We start from the raw sequence: 24,998 nt of genomic DNA, 5'->3' as shown, positions 1-24,998 counted from the left end.
GCATAACACATTAAAAAAAATTAACGTTCCCCTATGCACCTTGGTTTCGGCGACTGTTGGCTCCCTTCATAAATACACACACACATATATATATATACATATATATATATATATATATATATATATATATATATATATATATATATATATATATATATATATATATAGATATATATATTAAGGAAGCCACAGTCACTGGAACCAAGGTGCATAGGGGAATGCTTGTATTTTTTTTTAATTTGTAGTGCCAATCAATCGGTTAAAGAAAATTTTCTTTAACCTATTTAACCCTGTCTGCTAATAGCTTAACGAGGGTCTCGGTTCTGGCAGTCTTGATGCCTTATGTACCAAAAGAGGGTTCTCGCACAGTTGTCTCATTGTCATTGTCTTGTCTAAGAATTAGTTAATTTGGAGTTTATAGGCTCAAGAGCTAGAAAGGCCAATTAACAGTATTTTTTGCTTAGATTTGGCCAGGTAAAATAGGATGGAATTTTAAAATGCTGTGTATTAGTGAAGACTAAACGTGACTAAAAATTTTGTTCAAAGATGTAGAATAAATCCATGGCATTCAAATATAACATCAATATAAACGCAGTGCAACAAGTTTGGTAAAAATCTAAACATTTAAATGGGAGTGAATTCATTGGCCGGGCCATGAGCAAGTCGGCGACAAGTTCCCTCGCGCCATACATGACTACGGCGTCATCTTGTTTGTGCCAGGGTACCCTAATCAACAAGTTGCCCCAATAAAAATTAAGATACATTCATTAAGATTCGAATGATATTTAAATAACGCACAGCGTCGTCAAAGGGTACAAGGCTTCTTCCCTAATAAAAGCGAAGGATGGAATGCTGAAAGATATTTGTAAACTGTTGCACAACGATAGAGACGATTAGTTTCCTATAATGAACAGATAAAAAGGATATGAATCAGTAAGAGTAGGCCACCACGTTGCTCACATTTTCGTGGTTGCTCTACCAAATGCAAGTAGTTTTGAGTTAGATTTTTATGAGCGAATTTGCAAACTGGAATGTATGGCCCCATAGAATTGGTACTTGTGGCAATCCTTCCACTCTTTCATAGTTGATTTATTTATGAGCAAATAATTTGTTCGCTTACATTCGACCTGCCATTTAGAGAGCACCACTTGCTGAATTGTACCTTTATAACAGTCGCAGGGAAGTTTCATTTTCAGGCATCACTAGCAGGCACGTTTCTTCCTACGAAGTCGGAAAGCTCGTTCCCTGCATAGATGAATGAATGGATACGGCTGCGCCCTTTAAATCAGGCGGCGGCTCAAGCCTCCTAGTCATGACTTATGAATTTTTACTGAAGTTTTGATTTTAGCCACCAATCAGATAACCTTCGCTTGGTTACTTCTACCCGCTTATAATCTACTTTCCCTTCACTGTCCTTAAACCCCAATGCCTTGGATAAATAAACCCCGCTGCTTTCTACTGTAGGGTGAAGCCCTTTACAGAAAAGTATCAAGTGTTCAGCCGCACGCAAGGCTAGGCGCGGGTGCTCGGGTCTGTGGTGAAGCACTGTTCACCATCATCCCCTTGCGAGGATGTCGCTGCGGATGCTCGGGAACCCGTGGTGTCGCCACTCACCAATGCCTGCAAGTTGCAGACGCCCCCCTACGGGGACCCTGATTTGGTCCACGTTGTTTAATATCTAACCTTGCTTGAACATCTGGTGTCATGCATAGGACCGCATTACCGAAAGTCAGGCTAGGAACCATCACCCCTTCCAGGTCCCTCTTACTACTTCATACCTATTGTAATTCCACAGTGCCCTATTTTTCTTGACGGCTGCATTCCTACTAGCTTTATTCATTACATATTTTTCATGCTCTGTCAGATACTCAGCACCATTATTTATCCACACCCCAAGATACTTGTAATCATCCACTACTTCTAGAGTGAACTCCTGTATTCTATGGTCGCCGACCTCGTCATTGAATATCATGACTGCAGATTTTTCCTTACTAAACTTGAAACCTAATCTATCTCCCTCTGTACCACATGTGTCTATCAACTTCTGCAAATCTTCCTTGTTGTCAGCCATTAGCACTATATCATCGGCGTATATTAGTCCCGGTAATGACTGTTTAATCTATTCCTCTTGCTTGAAAAAAGAACGGTTGAAGCCTAGTTCGCTCCTCTCTAGGTCGGTCTCCAACACCTGCAGGTACAACATGAACAACAAAGGAAACAGAGGACATCCTTTACTAAGCCCCCGCTGTACCTGTACAGGCCCTGATACATTGTTTCCCATTTTATAAGCACTCTGGCGCCTTTATATATATATATATATATATATATATATATATATATATATATATATATATATATATATATATATATATATATATATATATATATATATATATATATAGGATATGAGGGGTTCGTTTGACAAACATATTAAGGAAGCCAACTTTCACGGAAACCAAGGGGCATAGGGGAATGTTTTTAATCTTTTTTTTATTTGTAGTTCCAATCAATCGATTTAAAGAAAATTACTTATAAAGCAGCAGAAAAAACAACCATGACGCCGGTGGGATCTGAACCCACGACCTCCGAATATCGCGTCCGGTGCTCTTACCAACTGAGCTACGGCGACGGCTGTCCAATCTGCTGCTTTCGTGGGTATTTATGTTTACTGCGTTAAGCGGATCTTGAGAGTGTTCACCAGCGCCACCCTCGACCATAGCGGTGGACGTAGCACGTCCTGTTATACCGCGAGTGTGACGTAGAACGTCATCTAACAGCGAGGGCGGAAACTGTGCGAGAGCCCTCTTATGCTACCTATGGCAACAAGACTGCCAGAACAGAGACCCCCGTTAAGCTATTAGCAGACAAGGTAAAGGAAATGAGGGGCTCGTTTGACAAACATATTAAGGAAGCCAACAGTCACTGAAACCAAGGCGCATTGGGGAATGTTTTAAAATTTTTAAAATTTGTAGTGCCAATCAATCGGTTTAAAAAAAATTACTTATAAAGCAGCAGAAAAAACAACCATGCCGCCGGTGGGATCCGAACCCACGACCTCCGAATATCGCGTCCGGTGCTCTTACCAATGGAGCTACGGCGACGGCTGTCCAATCTGCTGCTTTCGTGGGTATTTATGTTTTCTGCGTTAAGCGAACCTTGAGAGTGTTCACCAGCGAGGGTGGCACTGGTCGTCAAAACGCCTCCTTCAACCCTCGCTACGTTCGAGTCTCCGACTACTAGATCCCTCCTGCGCTCTAACCGATCGCTTCCTAACTGCGACTGTTGCCCTCCGGATTGCACTGCCTGTCTCTCCCGCCGCCTTACGCTACTGTCACGAGTTCGTACCTCTCTCTCTTCCCCACTCAAAGCCTGCTGGGCTACAGCACTGTAGGATCGACGAGCCTGGTCCCCCACCTGACACTGCTCCGAACGGGGGTGCCCTGCCGGCCGCGACCTGAGCTCTTCTACATGGTCTTCTAGCTGGGCCCGCTTTTCCCGCTCCCCCTTCAGCTCGCCCACAATTCGCTCAAACAGGTCAGCATTAGCCTCCTCCCTCTTAAGCGACTCGGCGACCGGAGTTTCCAGCTTAATCCCTTCCCCTCGTTGCACCTTCAGGTCCCCTTTGAGTTCCTTAGTCCTAGCTGCCCATTCCGCTTTCAACGTCTGAACGGCCTCCTCAAAACGCTTACATATCTTGCACGCGAAGCTAGCCCCATCTGCCTCGGCTAAGCTCCTGAACTTTGTCTCGTCTAAATAGCACCAATGATCGCACTTCTGGCACTGCACTAACTCCCCATTCACATCCACCTTTACATTCCTAGCTTGCCGACCCATCGTCCGGCCGACTACGCAACATAAAAGCCCGCCAAAATTCCTGTACAAAAACCTTCGGCCCTACTCAACGTAAAAGCCCGTCAAAATTCCTACAGAAAAACCTTCGGCACTACGCAACGTAAAAACAAACTGTAACCGTAATGCCACCATAAGAATCAACGCCCTCTAGCGGATGCGCTAAACTTTTTGTATGTAACCACAAGAGGGCGGTGAGGTAATCCACCTTACGATCGAAATGAAGGTAATGTAATGAAGTAAATATCTAAGAAATAAAAAGTGCAGTTAATATAGTCCTAAAGTGACTCACTATGTGGCTTGAAACACCGGGCAAGGACAGCGCTGAAAGGAAAAGCGAACACGTCAGCGGCATTTCACGACCAGAAAAAAGTAATGCAACGATTAGCACTGCACGGGAAGGAGGAACTATGGACTGTTGCAAAACGTCTCGAAAGAGCCAGATCCTGTATGCGCGCTTCTGCTACACAATTGAGAAAAAAAAGAAAGCAATTCTATTCCAAACCACGAATTACTGAGTGCGTACATACCTGGGCACCTACGTGACAATTTGGTGTAACAAGCTATGCATAAAAGCCAGAGGGGAAGCTTGGGGGTCCGAAAGCAGATTTATTTAATGGCTCTATGGTTTAAGGAGATTTAATGTCCCAACGCGACTCAGGCTATGAGGGACGCCGTAGAGAAGGACTTCGGAAATTTCGAGCGCCTGGGGTTCTTTAACGTGCAGCTCTTTAATGTGGCGTTCTTTAACACTGCATCGTATCAGATGAAGGCACGCAAGCTATCTGTGTATGCTACATTCCCACGTTTTTATAACCACCACCACCTCAGATTTGTGATATTATCCCAAATAAATCGGTGTTGAATCGCAGCGAGCGATGGTGGAAAAAAAGGCAACGTGCACACGTAAACTTGACAAGGAATATTGGAAATACGCGGGCAGCATCGCTTGCCGTATCGCTTTTGCCCTTTACTTCCTTTGTGTTTTTGTGCATGGTTCGAGTAGTACTCGCTGCCCTTTAACCCATCTTTTTATTGCCTATGGTACTAGAATAAACGCCCATTCTACCACCAGTTGTGTCAGCGTCTGCCTGCGCCACGGTCATGCCCTTGTGGCGTTGTAAAAAGGAACCAGTTTACTGTATATGGTAAGGTAATGGAAGCAATAAGCCAAACATCAACAAATAAGCCATATTCTCGCGGCAGTTCCAGGCCATCAGAAAGGTAATGATCGGTCCTCACGCGCCAAAGCAAATATTCGGCCTTGTGCAGGGCTCAGGGTCCACCTGGCCAGCGTCAGAAAAGCCAACATTTGGTGAAGAACTGAAACTAAAAAAGCCAGAACTAGGCTGCACTCCCAGTAGATGAAAGAAAAATATCCGAGCAGCACTGATTAGTTCTCATCCACACTAAAAGGCGGATCCTCACGCCCAAGGCTTTCAACCCTTTCTCTTAATGGCGTGATGAAACGACGAAAAAAGCACCTGCACCGGTCCTCGCCTATAAGTGCTGCAGAGGTTTGTTTGGCACCAAGTGAGACTCGGTACATGTGCTTATCGAGTATTTCATGACCTTCCTATAGCACTATAACTTGAGAGCCCGACATAGTGGCGCCCACACAGCCCTTGATATGTGGGCTTAAGAAAGCCTGCACCAAGAGCCCAAGAGCAAACGAATGAAGAAGCCGCGATTATATCGCAGGTTTTTTTTTATGCTTCACGTGACCTACGCATACCAAAATCTGACGTCACAGCAACTACTGGTTCTTGAGACAGGCCTAAATTTTATAAAAAAAGGGAGGCGTTTTAATGCCTGAAAGTCCGTTAACTATTATTCATCGCTAGGCACTAAAAATATATTTTGCAGTTGAGCGCACTTGTTTTTTCCTTAGCCCACGACGATGAGCTGTACGCACGCAGTGATACCATTTACTGCCGCTCAGCCTGCCCCAATCCTCTCGCCGCCACTTCTAAAGGTTATGAGGGCACCATTCGATGCTGGTGCGGCTTTCGGTGCAACGTCGCCACGTACTACTTATCTCTCCTCCGCACTTTGCGTCCGGCGCGTTACCACCGGCGTTAATATCAGTTTTACTGTAGCCCTGATCGCCTTGTCGGCCGCATTCAAAACTGCTGACGAACCTTGTTGTCACTGACGGCACACAAGTTAGACGACGTGGCTTCTATTCGGCGATCACAGTCGCGCTTCGAGGTCCGGAGAAAGAGAAAGGATGACGCCCACTGCTCCGACGCTTTGCTTTTTTCTTCAAGGCCAACCTCTGTTGTCACTCGCATGAATGGCGATGCGCGGGAAGCAGCTCGCTGTTGACAGACGCGTTGCGCCTTGTGTCGTCGGGCGTTTCGAAGACCGTGGCTTCAGCTGTGCGCATGGGAGAAGAGGGGGGCGGCGGTGTGACTCGTGCGACCCGTGACACGCCATGAAGTGGACGCAGGGCTCGGTGGGCGTGCGCAGTGCGGATCTCAAAGGAAGCCGCCGTTTGTCTTGCGTCCATAGGACCCAGTGTCGGGCGGCTGGACGTGCATTGCGCCCATGAAGGGTTCTTGCAATGTGGTGGAGTGCTTCAGGAGCGCGCCCGCTTTGGCGCATGGCCTGGCGGTCGTGGTGCAGTGTATGCCAGCTGTGTTGCTCATAGTGACTTAAGTGACTTCGAGCTCGGCATCAGCATCCTGCTGGGAATAACGGTGAGTAGTGTCTAACCTTCTCTCCGACAAAAAAGGTAATGAATTTCGTTATGAATTCGCGACGATTACCGCACATATTACGCGGTTCTGGACCGACTCCCCTGCTCAAATGCTCAAATGCGCTGCTTCATACACCAAGGGTCAAGAGGAGCAGACGCAGCGATCGGACGCGTTGCACATCGGCTCCGTCGATTTTCGACTGGAACCGCGGCAATCTGGTGTAACACCTATCAAACCTGTGCGACTGCATCTGTGAAGTCAGCAGGATCCTGGAGACACCAATCTGACCCAGGTACGCCCAATTTTCGGCCATTTCGAGCAACCCTCCGCATCACCACGTAGCGGTCGAGCTAAGCCTAACGGCTTCGGCTCCCCCGCCGCTGGCTGCGGAGACGCCCGCCGGTCAACCGCTCAACATGGCTCTGCCTGAACAACGCGGATACGACCCCACGACTCTGTCGTGGTCGTCTGTCCCTGCAAGCCAACCAGAGGATGGCCCATCCACCATTTCGGCGCAGCAAGCTGCCCTTTTTCAAGTCGTTGAAAGCCGGCGCCGCCGCCGGCAGAACGCACGAGGAGCTGCAACGCCCAAGACTCCTCTCGACAAATCAGCAACGGGAGACGCTCGCGCTCCGTCTTCTAAAGGTCCACAAAAGTCATTTTCACGAGTCTCCAAGTGGACGCCGAAGCCGACGGTCAGGATGAACCCTTACGATTACGTGATCGTGCTGCGGCCACGCAGTACGGTCGCCCTCAAGACAGCATTCCAGCAAGGTGAGCTCGGCGCTGCCATTTCGGAACTCATCGGCAGACAGCATATGAATGCGATTACAATTTCTCCCAATTGGGAGCAAAACATTATCGTCTGCGGCACGCAGAACCCCGAGGTAGCTCAAAAGCTTCTGACGGACATCCAAATTACAACCAGCAAAGGATCGCTCCCACTTCACGGACACCTCAAGCTCACCGGTGATGTGTGTCGTGGTGTGATTTCTGTGCATAACCTTGAAACCAGCGAATCCTTGAAACATAGTGTGCAGTGGCGCGGTGGTGATTTAGTCCATGTGCGCAAGCTGGGAAAATCGAATGTAGCTGTGTTGACTTTCGAGGGACGCAGCGTTCCGCGTTACGTCCATTATAATGCAGAACTGACTCCCGTCAAGGAGTATAAAAAAACGGTGCCAGCGTGCTACCGTTGCGGCACACTGGGGCACCGGGTGGACAACTGTCCCACCCCGGTCAAGGAAAGATGCGGCCTTTGTGGTCAAAACGTGGGGCTTGGTACTGAGGGGATGGCCCCCCACGTCTGCAACCCTATGTGCTTAATCTGCGGGGGCCCGCACCTCACCAGCTCCCGCGAATGCACCGCCAAATTCATCAAGCTGCCGCAGCCAGGGCCCAGGACGCCATCCAAGGGAGCCAATTCCGGCGCTACACGGGGAGGGCGGCAGCAAAACCACCAGAAGACGCCACGACGTGGCGTGATGCCTCCCCCAGGCAAGACAGCAACGGTAACGCCACCACCCGGAGCAGCGGAGTTCCCAGCTCTCGGCGCTTCACCTGGCGGAGCCGCCTGCAACCAACCCAAGGTAGGCAGCTGGGCGAGGGTCGCCTCCTCTTCTTCCCCTCCTCCCTCCTCCCCCACCAGCACCGCCGAGACGCAAGAACTCAAGCGCGAGCTCGCCCTCTTGCGAGCTCAAAACGAAAAACTAGCCAGCGAGCTTAACTCGCTCAAAGCCAAATTCCCTACTCAGCCCGCGTCGAGCGAAGATGAAGAAAATATCACAGACAGGGAGATTCCTACTAATGTGGAGAGTCGCGCCGCGGCCCTGGAGAGCCGGGTGACCGCAATTGAAACACAATTGGCTGACCTCCCCCAAATTATCCACGATACCATTGCGCGTCAGGTGGAGAGTGTCATCGCACAGGTGACCCAAGCAGTAACTCACATTATCCAAAAATGGATAAAAGACAATCCGCGCGTCCTTAAACGCGTAGGGCCCATCAGGGACGATAACCGCCCCTCCAAATTCAACAGAGTTATTCCCGATGAATTTGACTTCTCGGAAGACTCCTCCACGTCTGCGCCGGGCACTAGCGGACTGGGGAGTCTTAACAACGTAACCCCACCCTCTGCCTCCGACCATGGCCCCCAACCCTAAGTCGCGAGCAAGAGCAACTCAGCCGCTTACAATAACGCAGTGGAACTGCCGAGGTCTCAAGAACCGCACGAAGCGGACTCATCTGCGCATCTATCTTGAGACCTTTGAGTTTCTCGTCGCCGTGGTTGCCCTTCAGGAACCCGGCGCCGGTGCCAAACTCACAAACTACACTACATTTCAACACAACCCGCAGACATGTATACTTGTTCACAAGCAGTATACTGCGCAGGAAGTCACGCTCCCCACAACACCGCCTTTCCCATACACGATGGTGTCCGTGCTGCCCCTAAAGCGGTCTGACCCACCTGTACACATTCTAAACATTTACTGCCCACCTAAACTTAAGAACGTCACGTTCAATGAAATTTTCACCCAAGCAATGCAGGTGGCGGGAAGGGATCCCCTTCTGATCGTCGGCGACTTCAACGCCCCGAGCAGGCTATGGGGGTACCCCCGGGAGGACAGACGTGGGCGGAAGCTTGCGGAACTTCTTTCCACACTTGGACTTACTTTACACACTGATCCCGCCAACCCAACACGAGTCGGAAATTCGATTCAACGAGATACTTGCCCGGACCTCACATTTACACGCAACATACGCCATGCCGACTGGCTGAATACAGAGGACACTCTGGGTAGTGATCACTGTATAATCAACACCACCATTTACATGCGTCCCCTGAAACGCCCACTAACACAAGCTCGTGTACCGGACTGGACGACTTTCCGCACATCTCTACCTATCGTAGATCCCCTCCAGTCGGGATACGACGCATGGTCCAAATCGCTCACGTCTACACTCAGGCAACACGAGAAGCAGATACAGCTCACAGAAACACAAACGGACGTGGACAACCACTTGCTCCACCTTTGGGAGGCCCGCCGCAGCCTCACCAAATGATGGAAGAAACAGAAACATAACAGACGCCTAAAGAAACGCATCCTCGAACTCACACAACAAGCAGCGGAATATGCTACTCAGCTAGCCGACACTAACTGGGTGGACCGGTGCAACGCGGCTGCGCGCCAGATGTCTGGCCGCAACACGTGGCGCCTATTCCGCGCTCTCATCGATCCAATACAAACACGCACGGAAACCCAACGCCACTTACATAGGGCATTGCACAACTTTACAGGAACGACAACACAGCTAGCGCACACGCTCAGGGATCGATACCTTTGTACCACTAAGGACCCCCGGCAGGCGGCGTACTCGTATGCAGGCGAAGAGAACGCGGAGCTGGACAAGCCGTTCCAGCTCCACGACCTCCGGGCGGCCTTAAGCAAGATGAAGCGGGGCACTGCACCTGGGCGCGACAAGGTTACGGTCAAGCTTTTGGCCAACCTTCCCGACGCAGCCTACACCGCGCTCCTCAAATACATCAATAGCATTTGGGACGGAGAGACTCCTCTCCCTCTCGATTGGAAATCGGCTCTCGTGAACTTCATTCTGAAGGCCGGCAAACCTATCGATGTGGAGAACCTTCGCCCCATCTCTCTGACGTCTTGTGTCGGCAAGCTGATGGAGACGATGGTGCGCGACAGACTCTCCGATTATCTCGAAACACAGCACATTTTCGCGGACACCATGTTCGGTTTTCGTCCTCACAAGTCAGCACAGGATATACTTCTGCAGCTCCACCACGACATCTTAGATCCTGTCGAATGTCCCCAAAACGACAAGGTGGTCCTGGCCTTGGATCTTAAAGGCGCATTCGACAACGTCAAACATGCAGTAATCCTGGACCACCTCAGTAACACCAACTGTGGCCACAAAACATTCCATTACATAAGTCAATTTCTTACAGACCGTCAAGCCTATATACGCATACAAGATGCGAAACACGGGCCATACACCATCGGCTCGAGGGGAACACCTCAAGGCGCGGTCCTGTCTCCCCTGCTCTTCAATTTGGCAATGCTTCGCCTTCCCTCCAAATTGTCTTCTCTGCCCGGGATACATCACGCTCTTTATGCGGATGACATTACAATCTGGGCCACGCAAGGCAACCTGGGCCACATGGAGTCCTGCCTGCAAGCAGCAGCGACCCTAGTCGACGACTACGCGGCCTACTGCGGACTCCAGTGCGCCCCAGCTAAATCAGAATTTGTGCACTTACGTCCCTCCCCCCGGGACACAACTCCGCTTCGCATCAGTCTCCCCTCGGGACCGATCCGGGAGGCCAAGGAGATCCGCGTCCTTGGCCTCTTCATACACCACCAACGCAGAGTCGACACCACCATAGCCAAACTTCGCACGGTGGGAGACCAGGTGGGCCGAATGGTCCGCCGGGTCTCAAACAAGCGGGGCGGATTACGAAGCAAGGATGCACTGCGGCTTGCCCATGCTTTCGTAACGAGTAGAATCCTCTACTCAACTCCCTACTTGCACCTGCGCAAACATGATGATGACCAACTGGAGGTCATCCTGCGGAAAGTCATCAAGCGGGCTCTCGATCTTCCGATCGCCACGTCCAACCAGAGGCTTCTGGCCTTGGGCGTGGTGAACACATTTCGGGAGCTTCGAGAGGCCCACTTATGCAACCAATACACGCGTCTTGCACAGACCACATCCGGTCGCCGCCTCTTGGACCGGCTACACATCAAACACGACTACCACATTGAGGAAAGGGAGAGAGTGCCAGAACCCTGGAGACGCGCCCTCCGGGTCCGACCCCTTCCCCGCAACATGTCCAGTGAAGACCATAGCGGTCGTCGCCAGGCGCGCGCGGAAGCGTTGGCGCGATACTATGGTAACCAAGAACATGTGTATTACGTAGACGTTGCCGGCCCACACCACGGGGGGTGGTACACGGCCGCAGTCGTACACAACACAAACACAGTTAACGGGCTCACTTTCAAAGCCTACAGCGCAACACACGCGGAGGAGATTGCCATTGCTCTGGCTCTCACGAATCCCAAGTCAAAACACATCATCACCGACTCGCGAGGGGCCTGTCGGAACTACGAGTTGGGCTGGGCTCCCCCGCTTGCCTGGCGCATACTGGAATATCGCTGTAGATCTGAAGATCCAACTCCACGCAACCTGATTTGGGCCCCCGGTCACCAGGGCCTCCAGGGAAACGAACAGGCCGATCAGGCCGCCCGCGCACTCTCTCCCCGGGCTATCTCCCTGTCCTTGGAAGGGTACTCCCAGACAATCTGGCCATTACATTCAAACAAATCACCGATTACTACAAGGAGGAGCACCGGCGCTACCCGGCCCCTTGTAAGGGTCTGGATCGCGCTGACGAGCGCCTCCTCATCAAAATTCTCACTAACACTGTACTGTGCCCGGCGGTGCTTAAACACTTCAATACATCCTTTGATGGCACGTGCCAGTTCTGTGGGGAGGTGTCTGACACCTTCCACATGGTTTGGGCGTGTCAATCTAACCCATCTATCCCCCCCAACCCCAACCCCACCAGAGAGGACTGGGAGGCGGCCCTGCTCGGCTGTCAAGACCTGAAGAGCCAAAAGGCCTTGGTTCAACGGACGCGGGCGGCGTTGCTTGCCAATGGGGCCCCGGAATAGGGGCTCCACCTAGTACTGTGAGGGGAAAGGGCCAATAGGGTCCTACCCCAATCACCTTTCTGTAAAAAAATTTATTGCTTATAAATGTTTTTCACCACCACCACCATCATACACCAATGGATGTTTAGTGAATAAGTGTTCAAGCATCGAGAAAATAGAGTTAATGCGTGTCCCACGGAACAAGCAGTTCGGTGCTATTTCTAAGCGGAAACTTCAGAAGGTGCGAAAGCTCACTGGCTGAAAGGAGCCCTGCCTCTTTTAGGGGTAGCTGAAATACAGGGGAGATTATATAGGCGCGCATGAGAGGTCGGTTTCTCGATATACGTTCGGCTACCGCAGCGCCTTGCTTCCCTCACCCATTTCACTTTTTCCAGACCCCCGACGCCAAGAGTGTACAGGCGCCCCAAAAGTAAAACGGAGCGCGTTAGCGGGGAACAAAATACTTCCCAACGCGCTGCAGACAGCGGCATGCAGGAAGCGCATGCAGACAGCGACAGTTCTTCGGAACCACCCTGCAGTTTTGATGCTCGCCTAATCGTCGGCACGGGCGAAGCCGCGCCGTTTAAATCTTCGTCAGAGGTTCTCTTAATGCTTCATGCAAGGATTTATTTCTGGCGCGCATCGTGCTGAATGAGTCGGGTCTTTGGCGACCCGCACTTTCTGCTTCAAGGAATGAGACTACTTTCAGAATACCTGCTCGCGTGCCCGCCATGGTACACAGTTCGGTTGGCGGTGAGGCAACCACCGAATCACGGCGCCATACCTACACCGTAACCTCGTTAAACAAGGAAAATGCTGAACACATGCGCTGAGGCAACATGGCTTTGATGTTTGTGAATAAACATGGGTACTGAACGTGATACTAGTCCCAAAGCCCTTTCTGTATGAATGTCATGACGTTTGAAAAGGTTTGCGCCGGTGCAGACGACGCGTGCCGCGCTGGTTTTTGCAAGGCAGTGAAGCATTACGCGCAGTTTTAGATAAGACGCTGGTGCAGATGACGCGAACTTTCACTCAATCAGGAAGTGGCATGGGGCTAAATCGCAGTGTCGCCAGAACAAGAAAATGTTAGACAAAACCATCGATAGCACACACATGCATGCATATCACCAGACTGACTACGCTCTCTGCAGGACAAAGGTCTGTCCCATACCTCACCAATGAACCCTGTCCCGTGTCAGCTGCGGCCACCTTATCACCGCAAACGTTATTTCATGATCCCACCTAACTTTCTGCCGCCCCCTGTTACGCTTGCCTTCTCTTGGTATTCAGTTCGTCACCCTTAACGACAATCGGTTATCTTGGCTGCGCATTACATGCCCAAAAAGCCCATTTCGTCCTCTTGATTTCGACTAGGAAGCCATTAAACCGCGTTTGTTCCATTACCCACTCTGCCCTCTTCTTGTCTGTTTCCGTTACACCGATCATTTTCCTTTCCATAGCTGGGTGCGTTGTCCTAAATTTAAGGTGAACCCTTTTCGTTAGCCTCCACATTTCTGCCCTTTAGTTGAGTACCGTTAAGATGCAGCTGTTATATACTTTTCTCTTGACATACCAAACAGTTTTGGGCAAAGGCATTTTTCAGCGAGAAAGAGTTTCAGCGCAATTTTTTCATATATTGTATGATTCCACGATAACAGTAAATATATCCGCAGATCTCCCGTCGACAGGGTTTCATTTTTTTGCTATTAATGTTTTTGCTATGGTAAAAAACGTTCCACAATGGTTTCCTATCTCAGTCTTTATTGCTCGATGGGAGTGATGGAAAAACTTTGAAACAAAATTGCGGACGACCCTTTAGCTCCGCCTTAAGGGTTTCACTCGATATCGTAGTGGGTTAGGATTTCCATTCTGAGCATTTTGACACCTTTGAACTCTTTTTTTTCTATTTCTTTTCAATTTTTCATTTCTTTAGGCAATTATGTAATTACAATGATTTCATTAACACGGCATCTCCTATCGCACACCAATCATTAGAACCAAAAATTACCACGGTACGAATTTTTTTTTACGCAGCCCCCTATTATTTCCGGCACGCGGTGCCGACTACGTCAACGGCTTTTCGACCGAGCGAGCTGTATACGCTTCGCGTAAAATATTTTGGCACGCATCGGAAGAATGGACCATTACCTTCAATATGTTCACAGCAGTACCTTGCAATATTTTAATGTTTAAAACTTTTATCCAAGAATGCTGGACATGGGAGTATTGGTAACTGCCACTCATGATGAGAACCTGCCAAATGCGCTTCACCTTTGTAGTGTTCTCACTCTCGTGATCCGGATCTGTACCAGCGGGAATCGTCAAAATACCAAATAGCCACTGTTTCAGCACGATGCGTGCCAGTGATAAATCCTTGCTTGAAGCATTGTAAGCGCCCCTGACGAACTCTGGTGGCAGCTGTGTGGCTTCACCTGTGCCGGCGGTAAGGCAGCATCAAAACTATAGGAAGGACCCGCCAGACTGTGGTTGTCTGCACGCGCAATTCCGCTGCTAGAGTGGGCTGGGAAGCGCTTCATGCACCGCCCACGAGTTCTGCATAACTTTTGGGGTGTCTGTTCGCTGTGCCACCTGTGCCACATGAGCATGCGTGCCATGCTCTCCGAGCTACAAGTTTTCCTCCAGGTAAACGCGTTCTTCATTGATGCCTTTAACTGAACACAATACCAAAGATAAAACCATTCTCTAATCTCGTTATAGTGTGTGGCGTCCATAAATGCTGACCATTTGTTAAGAGCTTAACGACGCAAGTGAAGCGTCAAGAGACTCGAGTCGTTACGGGCGCGGTAGAAGCTGGAATTCGCTGAGCGGCTTCTGCAGCTCAAGATCGTAGAATCGAGTCCCAGCGACGCCGGCCGCATTCAGAATCAGACGAAATCACCCGCTTTTTTGTGCGGTGTCAGTGTACTCTACACTCTATACACGAACAAGCCTATATCGGAGTAAAAAGGCAGTAAGCTGTCCTCTGGCGCCCTCCCTCTTAGGGGAAGGGTATGTCGCCCAATTTCCAGAATATTTATCAATGAGAAGTCTTTTAAGCGCGTCACCTGAGGTCCTGAGGTTAGCAAATACGAGGTTGAAACTTTGGTTAAAATATGTCATAGCTAGAGCTTCGCATGTTTTGACCAGGGAATTTGTTTCCGTTGCCGACCTTAAGTGTTCTGTATTTTTAGAAATTGTAATCTACCCCATGGCTTGGACAGCATACTTTGCACGTTAATGGAAGTGCACTACAGGAGAGCTTACTATATAGACATATAGTCGGGTACCGTGAGATAGATACGTTGTGTGTTGCGTGCGGAGAGGAGGAGGAAACGGCTGAACACTACGGCGTACCTCAGAGACCACGCGCATCTTCATGGCGTTAAGCCCGCTATATGCTGCCAACTGGGATGCGCCTAGTATCGGCTGTCTCCACTAAGCGCATTCATGATCAGTACCATCTAGATCCGTTTGTAACAAGTATGAGTTTTCCTTTGACGACTGTCGCGTGACTAACCGAAACGTGCAAATATCAGTTTTGGCTTACGCACAGAACGCAAACACGTAGTGTAAAACTGGCCTACAAACTCACCATTGCAACGTTTTATTCGATTTAAATGTTGTACGAGGCCGTGGACAAGTATGCGCGTTTTTCGGGGGTTAGTTCTGTCATTTTAACTAGTGCGAACATTTAACACGTGTCGAATGTTTCAGAAAAAAATCGGGAATAGCTTAACTCAAGTCGAACACAAGTTAGGGGGTACCACGACATCCGTGTAACGCAGTCAAGTCGGTTGTGGCAGAAGTGAGCCAGTTATGCGCCTTTCCTTTCCCCAAACCGAAGAGTGTTTAGGCCGCGAATAAGGTAAGTCTATAGTCCAGAGTCGGCTCATTCGCAGTCTATACCCTCGACTGGATTTCAGTAAAGGAGAGACTCATGACTGGCTCACTTTGCCTGTGTACGCGTCAACCGCGCTGTGACAAAAATATCCGGCAGGAACTCTCAAGACTGCGGGAATGCGAAAGCATTACAAATGCTGTAGTGCATCTTCGGCGTTTGCGTATTTGCGTGGACGACGATGTTTCAATTCGGTTGGTGCCGGCGTCGAAGCTGTAGACGTTGATGGTACTGTTCATTGCACGAGCACGCACACAACCTGCCGCAATGAGATACAATGACGATGTATGACACCACGCGGAACGCTGAACGACCAACGATTGCAGCACAATTTTGATACAAAAGTCCCGGAAGGCCCACACTTGAAGGTGCATATGTGGTCGGTTCGCATCCCGGTCGCAAGCTAGCCTCCAACTTGACTAGAGCACATGTAAGCTATGCGCAACGAGAATCGTATGACACTACAAGGAACGCCGTACGACAAACAGTTACGTCAGTTTTGGCACTAATGCCGGGAACACTGGCGCCACACTGAGGTCGGCCAGTGGAGAGTGTATATAGACGAACGACATTAGTCAAATGTTTTACGGGAATTCCCCTAGGTGGAGTATATTTGTAATAAGAGTAATATTACTCACTGGCATCCACCCAAGCGCAGCCGTACGGCTGCAAAAAAGCTATATAGCTTTCTCAGTAACTGCGTAGTTAAAGAAAAATTTGTTCTGGGCCTGGGTTCAAACCTGGGACCACCGCTTCACCGGAGCAGTCGCTCTGCGTAAACTGAGCTAACCGAGACGGCAAGCTTATGGTGGGCTGAGAATCCAGGCAAGCTTATGACTGGGCGACTGCTTCGGCGAAGCGGTGGTCCAGGGTTCGCAGCCCGGACCAGGACTAAATTTTTTTTAACTACGAAGTTGCTGAGAAAGCTGTATAGCTTTTCATTGTAGCCGCACGGCTGCGCTTGGATGGAGGCCAGTGAGTAAAAACTCCCTTAAGACGAACGACATGTATACGATTGTCCGAAATGGCGGTGCACGGCTTGCTGTGTGCGTCATACTGCCTCTTGGTGACGTCACCCTATTTTTCTAGCCATCGTTGGGATTTTCTGTACCATCTGCGAGTACACACACGCACACGCCGCCGGCTCTTCTCGTAATGAGACTAGTAATGCCTTCCCATTAAAACACTAACGCTAGACGGAAACACATCTAGTCGGCGTGTTTTCTCATGGCGCGGTTGAGTTGCCCACCGGGAAAGTGTCAGTTATGCGCCTTTCCTTTCCTCAAATCCAGCGTAGGGTCTAGACCACTTCTAGCACTGTGGTCTAAACTGCTAATAAGGCTAGACTGGGAACTAGTCTGCCTAATATTTTGCGTGCGAACTAGACCAGGACTGCGCCAGGAATGAAGGATTGAAAGGGGCAGTTGCCGAAGCGCAACAACACTGTGGCTTAGGGGAGCGTCTCTCGTCGTGCACAGCGCTTTCTAGTCTCGCCCTACACTCCATCCGCACGCAGCGCTTGGTCAGTCGCGGCTGCGGCCGCTGGGTTTAGAGCGAAATGTGATCACTGACCTGCTCCAGTTAGTATTGCAGGCCATGCTTACGCTCTAGGCTATAAGCATACCACAAATTTTCAGTCTTTTCTTTTTTTTGCTCAGCATACTGTAACGGATACAGTTGTCCTTTTCGTTATGCCTCTGTGACGTGAGCATTGACGCGTTTCTACAAGTTCCTGGTGTCTTTTTCCAGAATATTCCATGGCATGCATAGCGGCAATGGTGACGAAGCGGCGGTCGGAATGCCATGATCCACACCAGTACGTCAAACTGGTAAGGAATTAAGCTCGCCGTTCCCTTTCTGTAGATGTTGGTGAAAGATCTGCTTCGTTTACGTACGAAAATATAAAAATGCCCGAGTGGAGGCTCTATAGGCCAGGACGGGAGTTTTGCGGACTGAGACATAGTCAGTTACCACGAGATAGACACGTTGTGCGTTGCGTGCGGAGAGGAGGAGAAAAAAGGCTGAACACTTAATACTTTTCTGTAAAGAGCTTCACCCTGCAGTAGAGAACAGCGGGGTTGATTCATTCGAAACATCGGGGTTTAAGGACAGCGAAGGAAATGTAGATTTTAATCGGGTAGAAGTAACCAACCGAACGTTATCTGATTGGTGTCTAAAATCAAGACAAAAGTAAAATTTCGTAAGTCATGACTAGGTGGCTTGAACCACCGCCCGATTTAAAGGTTTCCGCCTTATGCATCCATCCATCCATAAATAAGCGTATGATGGGTGAAAAAAATTTCCGATACACTTTGGCAGCTAAAGTGTTTAGAGGCGAAAGCCGCTACCAGAAAGTTTCACTGCTGACACAGCGCGGCGAGGGGGCATCTTGGCACACGTTCTGCCCAAGGGTGACTGCTGACGTTTTTTGCATAGCACGACGCGTGGCCATAGACGGTCTTTGCCTTTTTTTTCTTCGACGATCAATCACATACACCGCGGCACCTGTCAATCAATACCAGATTTCCAGAAAGTTCCACTCCTTGTTACACCGTTCCCGTCGCTATATCGATACCCAAATTATACATCTTCAAGGAATCTTAAGTGTTAATTACGCTTAATTACCCATTTTTTCTTCTAATTTGACACAAATTCGATGTTTTTCCGACAATTCTGTGACAAGTTTCACTTTGCCATGACGACTTCCGCTGGATGTGACGTCACACCGTTCCCGTGGCTATTTCGGCGCAATTTCGAGATTTGTGACTGAAATTAACTAATTAGTCTACAGTCGTCAAACTTGGCCTCTAGGTTCCATTCTTCCTCCTCTATCAGAAGCAACCATTCTTTTTCTACTATCTTTTTAGTTTTCGGGTAGTTAAACGTGTGACACCTTCTGCGAATGGACGGACGACAGTATGAGCCATTAAAGGCATTTGCCTTAAAATTATGCGACGTTGGGAGTGCGAAGCACGACTTGAAAGCTGCAAACTCTCTCCTAGTCTGGTAGAACGATGGCGTGAATAAACGAACAACGCTGCTTCAACATCGAAAAGATGAGAAAAAACTATTAAAAAATTCAGCAGACAATGGAATGGAAAGAGGTGCTCGTTATGACATGCATAACGAAAACCAAGCCACCGAAACCAAGGAGCATAAGAGATGTTTTTCTGTGATTTTTAGTTTTTCATCAACGGAATATTGCGGGATAGAAAAAACAACCACATGATGCCGGTGGTATCCTAAACTACCTCCAAATTTCGCACCGGGACGCCAAATTTAATTTGCAAGCTTCGATCTGCAAGAGATTTGCATCTTGCTTGGAAACTTTGCTGCTATGACCAAAGCGCCAGCAATTTCTGCATTGGTAAGGTAGGGGTTGTAGCGGGTCGACGTGGTACACTATGGGGCAAACCTTAAGCTAAGACGGGAACGAGAGAGCACACGGGAGCCATCAGTATCTCTGGTACAGCGGAATACTGATATCACGCCAAGACTGGCGCCGTGAAAGTCGTCAAGCATTTCCTGAGGTGAGGCCAATGGGTCCGCGCCACGGATGATGCCTTTGGTACAAGCGAGTTTCTCAGGTGTGAAAAGCTTAACTGGAAAAGGCGCGAAGCATGAGAAAATGCAGCAAGTCCGACACGCACTGCACATGCTACACAGAATGCCCCTCCTGCCAAACGAACGCACCTCACAAATTTGCAAGCGGCGGCTTGTAGCAGCCTTTAGCTGCTCCTTAATCATTTTAGATATTTTTTTAAGTTTTAGGGCTGCGTCTCCAATAGGTGCAAGTGGCACTGGAACCTCACTGACGCCATTCCGTCCAAACGAATCCAGGGGCGAACTTTTGGCCGGCAGACTGGCGAACCAGGGTGACGGACCCCCACCCGGGGAAGCTAAAGACATAGCTCGAAGCCTATAGAGGGACATTAAACCAAACTACCGCTTAAATAAAGGAAAAAAAAACAAACGCCTGGTCAAACACTCAACACGTGGAATGGCCTTACCTTAGGAGAGTGAAGAGGGGGTCCGGAAGAGTCAACAGGAAGAGTGGCAGGAACAGACGACCAGCGTCCACAATGGCGTCTTCTTCGTGCAGCTCCTCGTCTTCTTCGAGTCTCTCGCGCTATGCTTTTTATCTCGTCGTCTTCATCAACATACATCCGTGCGCAGTTGATCTAGAACATTGCTGTAGTAAGATGGAAAGTTAAGTTGGGCTAGTGGGGTTACGTTCATTTCAAAGGAAAAATACAGCGCGAGCAGAGACGACGGACGAAGAGGTGCACAACACAAATCGGAGACCCGTTGCCATTTATGTGGAAAAGGTCATTCTGCTGATAATTGCACCTCAGAGCAGCTTCATTGTTGCCTTTGCAGCAACATTCACTCAGCTGATGATGCCAACTGCGCAAAACGTAGTGAAGAGCGTAGCTTGTTGGACATTATTAAAGAGAAGTTGTGCTCAAGAGCCGATGCTTACGCTGTTCTTAACAGGAAAAAAGATTCATATGCTAGTCGTCTGCGTTGTTGGGGATATTAAGTCCAACTTGACTACCTCAATTTTGACCACAGTAGAAAAAGCTCTTAATAATGCGGTTGAGCGAATGCTAAACACTTTCTCTGAGGCGTTGGCTCAGTTGGTTGCAGTTCAGTCTGCGTCCCCATCAACAGCCGTCCTGGCAGCAACGTCTGCATCTGTTTCAGCTTCTGCAGCTAGTGCTAGCCGCTCTACATCACCTTCTGATGCTCCTCAGGTCCCACTTTACATCTCTGTTCCTAGCAGTGAATGTCGCAGTGACATCTGCACAACAGATGTCGAAATGTCGTGCCCTACGCAGAAGCGCCGTGCTTCCTCATCACCATCTAATTTTAGTTCTCCACAGATGAAAGCTTAAAAGGGACCACCCAAACTTCATCCCCATGTTGATATCCTTAAAGAGGCGGTTTCGGCCTCTTCAACTGGTCAATAATCATGGCAGGTATCAAAGCGTTACAATGCAATTGCCGCTCCGTCTTGTCTTCTCTTCCAGATCTAGACATACTTATTCACAAGCATAAGCCTGATATTGTACTTTGACAAGAAACATGTTTATCACCGTATAAGTCATTTTCAATGAGAAACTTTCATGTTTTCAAGTCAGATCGAAATGTTGGCAGGGAGGTGGATTGGTAACCATGCTATCTAAAAACTTATGTCTTCAGGCATCTATCTCTAAGGAAATTCTTCTCCCTGACTGTTAGCTTTTAGCGATCAAAATTTCATTTCCGTATTGTGCTGATATTACAATTGCTAATGTCTATTTTCCTTCAGGTGTACACAGGGCAGACTGTTTACAGCTTGGTGACTGGCACAAACAGTGCAGTCATCGCAGGAGATTTTAACTTTCACCATAGTGACTGGGGAAGTCTTACCGATTCCTGCGGCCAGCTTCTCTGGTCGTGGCTGTCTGCAAATGCTGTACGCTGCTGCAATTCTAGACAAATAGCCTTTATGCGAAGGGTTGCTCGGTCAGCCATTGACTTAACATTATCAGTAGGTAGGCTAGATGTGACTGATTGGTCGACAGAGAATTCGGGTACGTCTAGTGATCACTTTCCTATAACTTTCACTATCCGGTTATCTCCTCTTGAAACTAGTTGTTTAACCCATAAATTTGTCAACCACAAAATTTATAAAACTCTGATGTCCGCCTCACTTTCCTCTATAGTTAATACAAGCCGGGATGAGAGAGCTCAGCAGACGGTTTCATTTTTGCAAAATGCAATCGACCACTCAATATTTGCTGTGGCCACAGCAGCCTCTAATAAACAGCCGTCTCCTTGGTGGACAGAAGAATGTGAGAAGGCCTATCGTCGCAGAAAAGCGGCCTGGAAGAGGCTGTCCTGCAACCAGAGTCCGGCTAATTGGTTAAATTATAAATTCTTCTCTGCATCTTTCAAAAGAACACTTGCAAAAGCCAAGGAGGAGTACAACCAAAATTTAAACACATATCTTTCAAATCCTCGTCATAGGAAAGCCCTGTATAGATTCATGAAATATGACAAGAGTTCTGCCGTCCCTCTTCTCACTACTTCAACAGTGTTATCACCACAAAAGGCTCAGGAGAGCCTGGAGTGTATTACTCAGGGATTGGCATTACGCTTCCAGACGCAGAGAAACGTCCCTTTGTGCACAATTTCACCCTCTTCAGATTATACCGAGGTTGACGCATCAGAGCACCTCTCAGTCCTGGCAATGTTGAATCCTGCAGCTCCTGGACCAGATGGTGTCACTGTTGGTATGATTAAAATTTTAGTCCAGGAGGTTACAAGCCCCCTCTTAGATACGGTCAATGCTTCTCTGGAAAATGCATGGATTGCAAGCATTTAGAAGACGGCGAAAATTATTTTAAAAATGAAAGATATAGGAAAATGATACGTCTTCGACAATATTCGCCTAATTGCGCTGACTTGAAATTTAGTCAAATTAATAGAAAGAATAGTGCACAGTCGCCTCACAAAACATGTTCATGACAGTAAAGCAGCTGAATGGGCTAGTTGGTTTTGCATCTTAGTGAAAAAACAGCGCACAAGCAAACACAGACAGAAAGAAGGGGACAAGCGCTGTCCCCTTCTTTCTGTTTGTGTTTGCTTGTGCGCTGTTTTTTCACTAAGATGTTCATGACATCAATGACCTCAGCTCAGCCCAGATTGGCTTTCGTCGTGGATGCTCTATATGGTCCGCGCATATGGATCTTGAGAGCAGAATCCGGCTCTCGCTACGCTGAAGAGAAGTTTCAGCTTTGGTCACTCTTGATGTAGCAAAGGCCTATGAGAGTGTAGAGCATACTATTTTACTTAGCAGACTTGCTCAGTTACATCCTCCAACCTACATTTATGCGTGGATATCTGAATTTCTGAAGGACAGATTCTTTTACTGCGCCGTGGGAACCCTATGTTCAAATACATATTACCAATCAAGAGGTGTGCTGCAAGGATCGGTGCTATCCCCTCTGCTTTTTAATATTTTGGTCAGTGGCATCCCCATTCGTCCTGATATAACAGTTTTTTGTGTATGCAGATGACATAACTTTTTTCGCTTCGGCCAGGGATATCCACTTCCTTTACCACATTCTGCCGGGATATTTGGATGCTCTTGGAGTATGATTGCAGGCCATTAATTTATCCCTGAATGTAGACAAATGCGGAGTTTTGGTATTTGCTCCAGACAGGCATTTGCACATTTCATTAGTCCATCGCTCTCTCCAGATTCCACAAGTGGAATCCGTAAAATATCTGGGTGTTACTTATCACCCAGCATTTGATTGGAGCCTTCATATAAAGAACAATGCGTTTAAAGGAGAACGCGCTCTAGGCCGACTGACACGAATCGCCAATAAAAAGTTTGGGATGCGCCGCGACACGTTATTGTTACTATACAAAGCCTACGTAAGACCTATAATTGAATTTGGTTTCATTCTGTTCTCTGGTAGCGCAAGCTACAAGATTCAGCCCTTAATCTTACGGGAAAGGTGCGCTCTCCGCCTCTGCCTTGATCTCCCAAAATCAGTTTCAAACGCCCTGCTTTATCTGGAAGCCCGTATCCCTGATCTAACTTCCCGTTTTCAAATACTGACGGTGCGAACTTTCCTCAGGTCAATGGACCCAGTGAATGATGTCAGTACTCCTATTTTTGTGTCTCAGCCGGCCTTTATCTTTTCTCATCACTGGCCACGGTATCAAATGCCACAAATTATGTTAACGCAGAACCTTTTAACACCGATTGGTGTTGATCTCAGTTCTTTGCAGTGAGTTGATGACACGCCGGCAGCAGTGGAATTCCATTTCGACCACATCTTCCCATCTGATGCGAAACACATGCCCGCAAACATTTTAAACGGTATTCTCTAGGATCACATAGAGGAATACCCCCATCATGCGGTGCTTGTTACCAATGCCTCCGTCAACTGCCAAAAAGCTGCAGTTGGCATCTTTTCGCAGGATTTGACATGGAGCTATTTTGTCCACATCCCAGATTATATTCCTATATTCTTTGCGGAATTTTTGGCTTTTGGAATGACCCTTCACATAATTCCATGCCATGTGTCTCGTGTTATTATTTTCGCTGATTGTTTGTCAGTGTTAGCCTCCCTTGACACTTCACAACAAGATTTTTTGAGCCGTATCCTGCGATTTTTTGTCCCATGCACTTTGAAGGTGATCCGTTTTGTCTGGGTTCCTGGCCCTGCAGGTATTCATTCAAATGAGGTGGCTGATTACTTAGCAAGGCCGGCTCTTGACGGGTTAGTGACTTCCTTCCCGAATTTCAGCCTGCTGGCGATTTCCAGGTTTAAGTGGTTCCTACATATATCAGCCAGGTTACGAGATCCCTTACTAAATACCACTGACTATCAGCACTTAGCATATAATTGGAACGTCCGTTCGTGTAAATCCAGGCTGTGTGAGGTAACAATGACGCGGCTGCGGTGCAGGATTCCAAGTTTGAATTTATATCTATGTAGGTGTGGGTTGACACCGACGAACCTATGTGACGCATGTGGGAAAGTTGAATCTTTAGACCATTTTTTCCTCTACTGGCCAAAGTTCGCACTTCAGAGAAAGATTTACCTGGAGGTCCCTCTCTCCAGGTTAGGGCTCCCTTTATCTTTGCCAGTATTATTATCGTTTGGTGCGAGCGCCAAGGGATTTGCATTGGGTTGTATTTATGGGTTTCTCCACGATTAAATAATTGCAACTGGTAGGTTGATGATCTAATTCTTTTAAAGTTCTACGAGCTCTTCTTTTTTCACCAAAATGCTGTCTTTTATTTAACTGTCAATATTGTTCTGTTGTTTTTATTCAATGATTTTTCATAATTCACGATTGGTG

The 24,998-nt window shown here is 48.3% G+C and overlaps 1 protein-coding gene across 1 annotated transcript in view; it reads right to left on the bottom strand.

Moving 5' to 3' along the window:
• The window catches only part of LOC144122014 (carboxy-terminal kinesin 2-like), a 53,617-nt gene extending 38,010 nt beyond the window's left edge, over positions 1-15,607 (bottom strand). The window contains exon 1 of the mRNA XM_077655528.1: positions 15,584-15,607. Within this exon, the coding sequence (XP_077511654.1) occupies positions 15,584-15,607 (24 nt within the window). The remainder of the gene's footprint in view (positions 1-15,583) is intronic.
• Positions 15,608-24,998: the final 9,391 nt, after the last annotated feature.

Source organism: Amblyomma americanum, chromosome 1 (assembly GCF_052857255.1).
Source record: "Amblyomma americanum isolate KBUSLIRL-KWMA chromosome 1, ASM5285725v1, whole genome shotgun sequence".
In the NCBI taxonomy this organism is placed as follows: domain Eukaryota; kingdom Metazoa; phylum Arthropoda; class Arachnida; order Ixodida; family Ixodidae; genus Amblyomma; species Amblyomma americanum.
The sequence above is the reverse complement of the archived record's forward strand: the minus strand, read 5'-3'. Positions and strand labels throughout refer to the sequence as shown.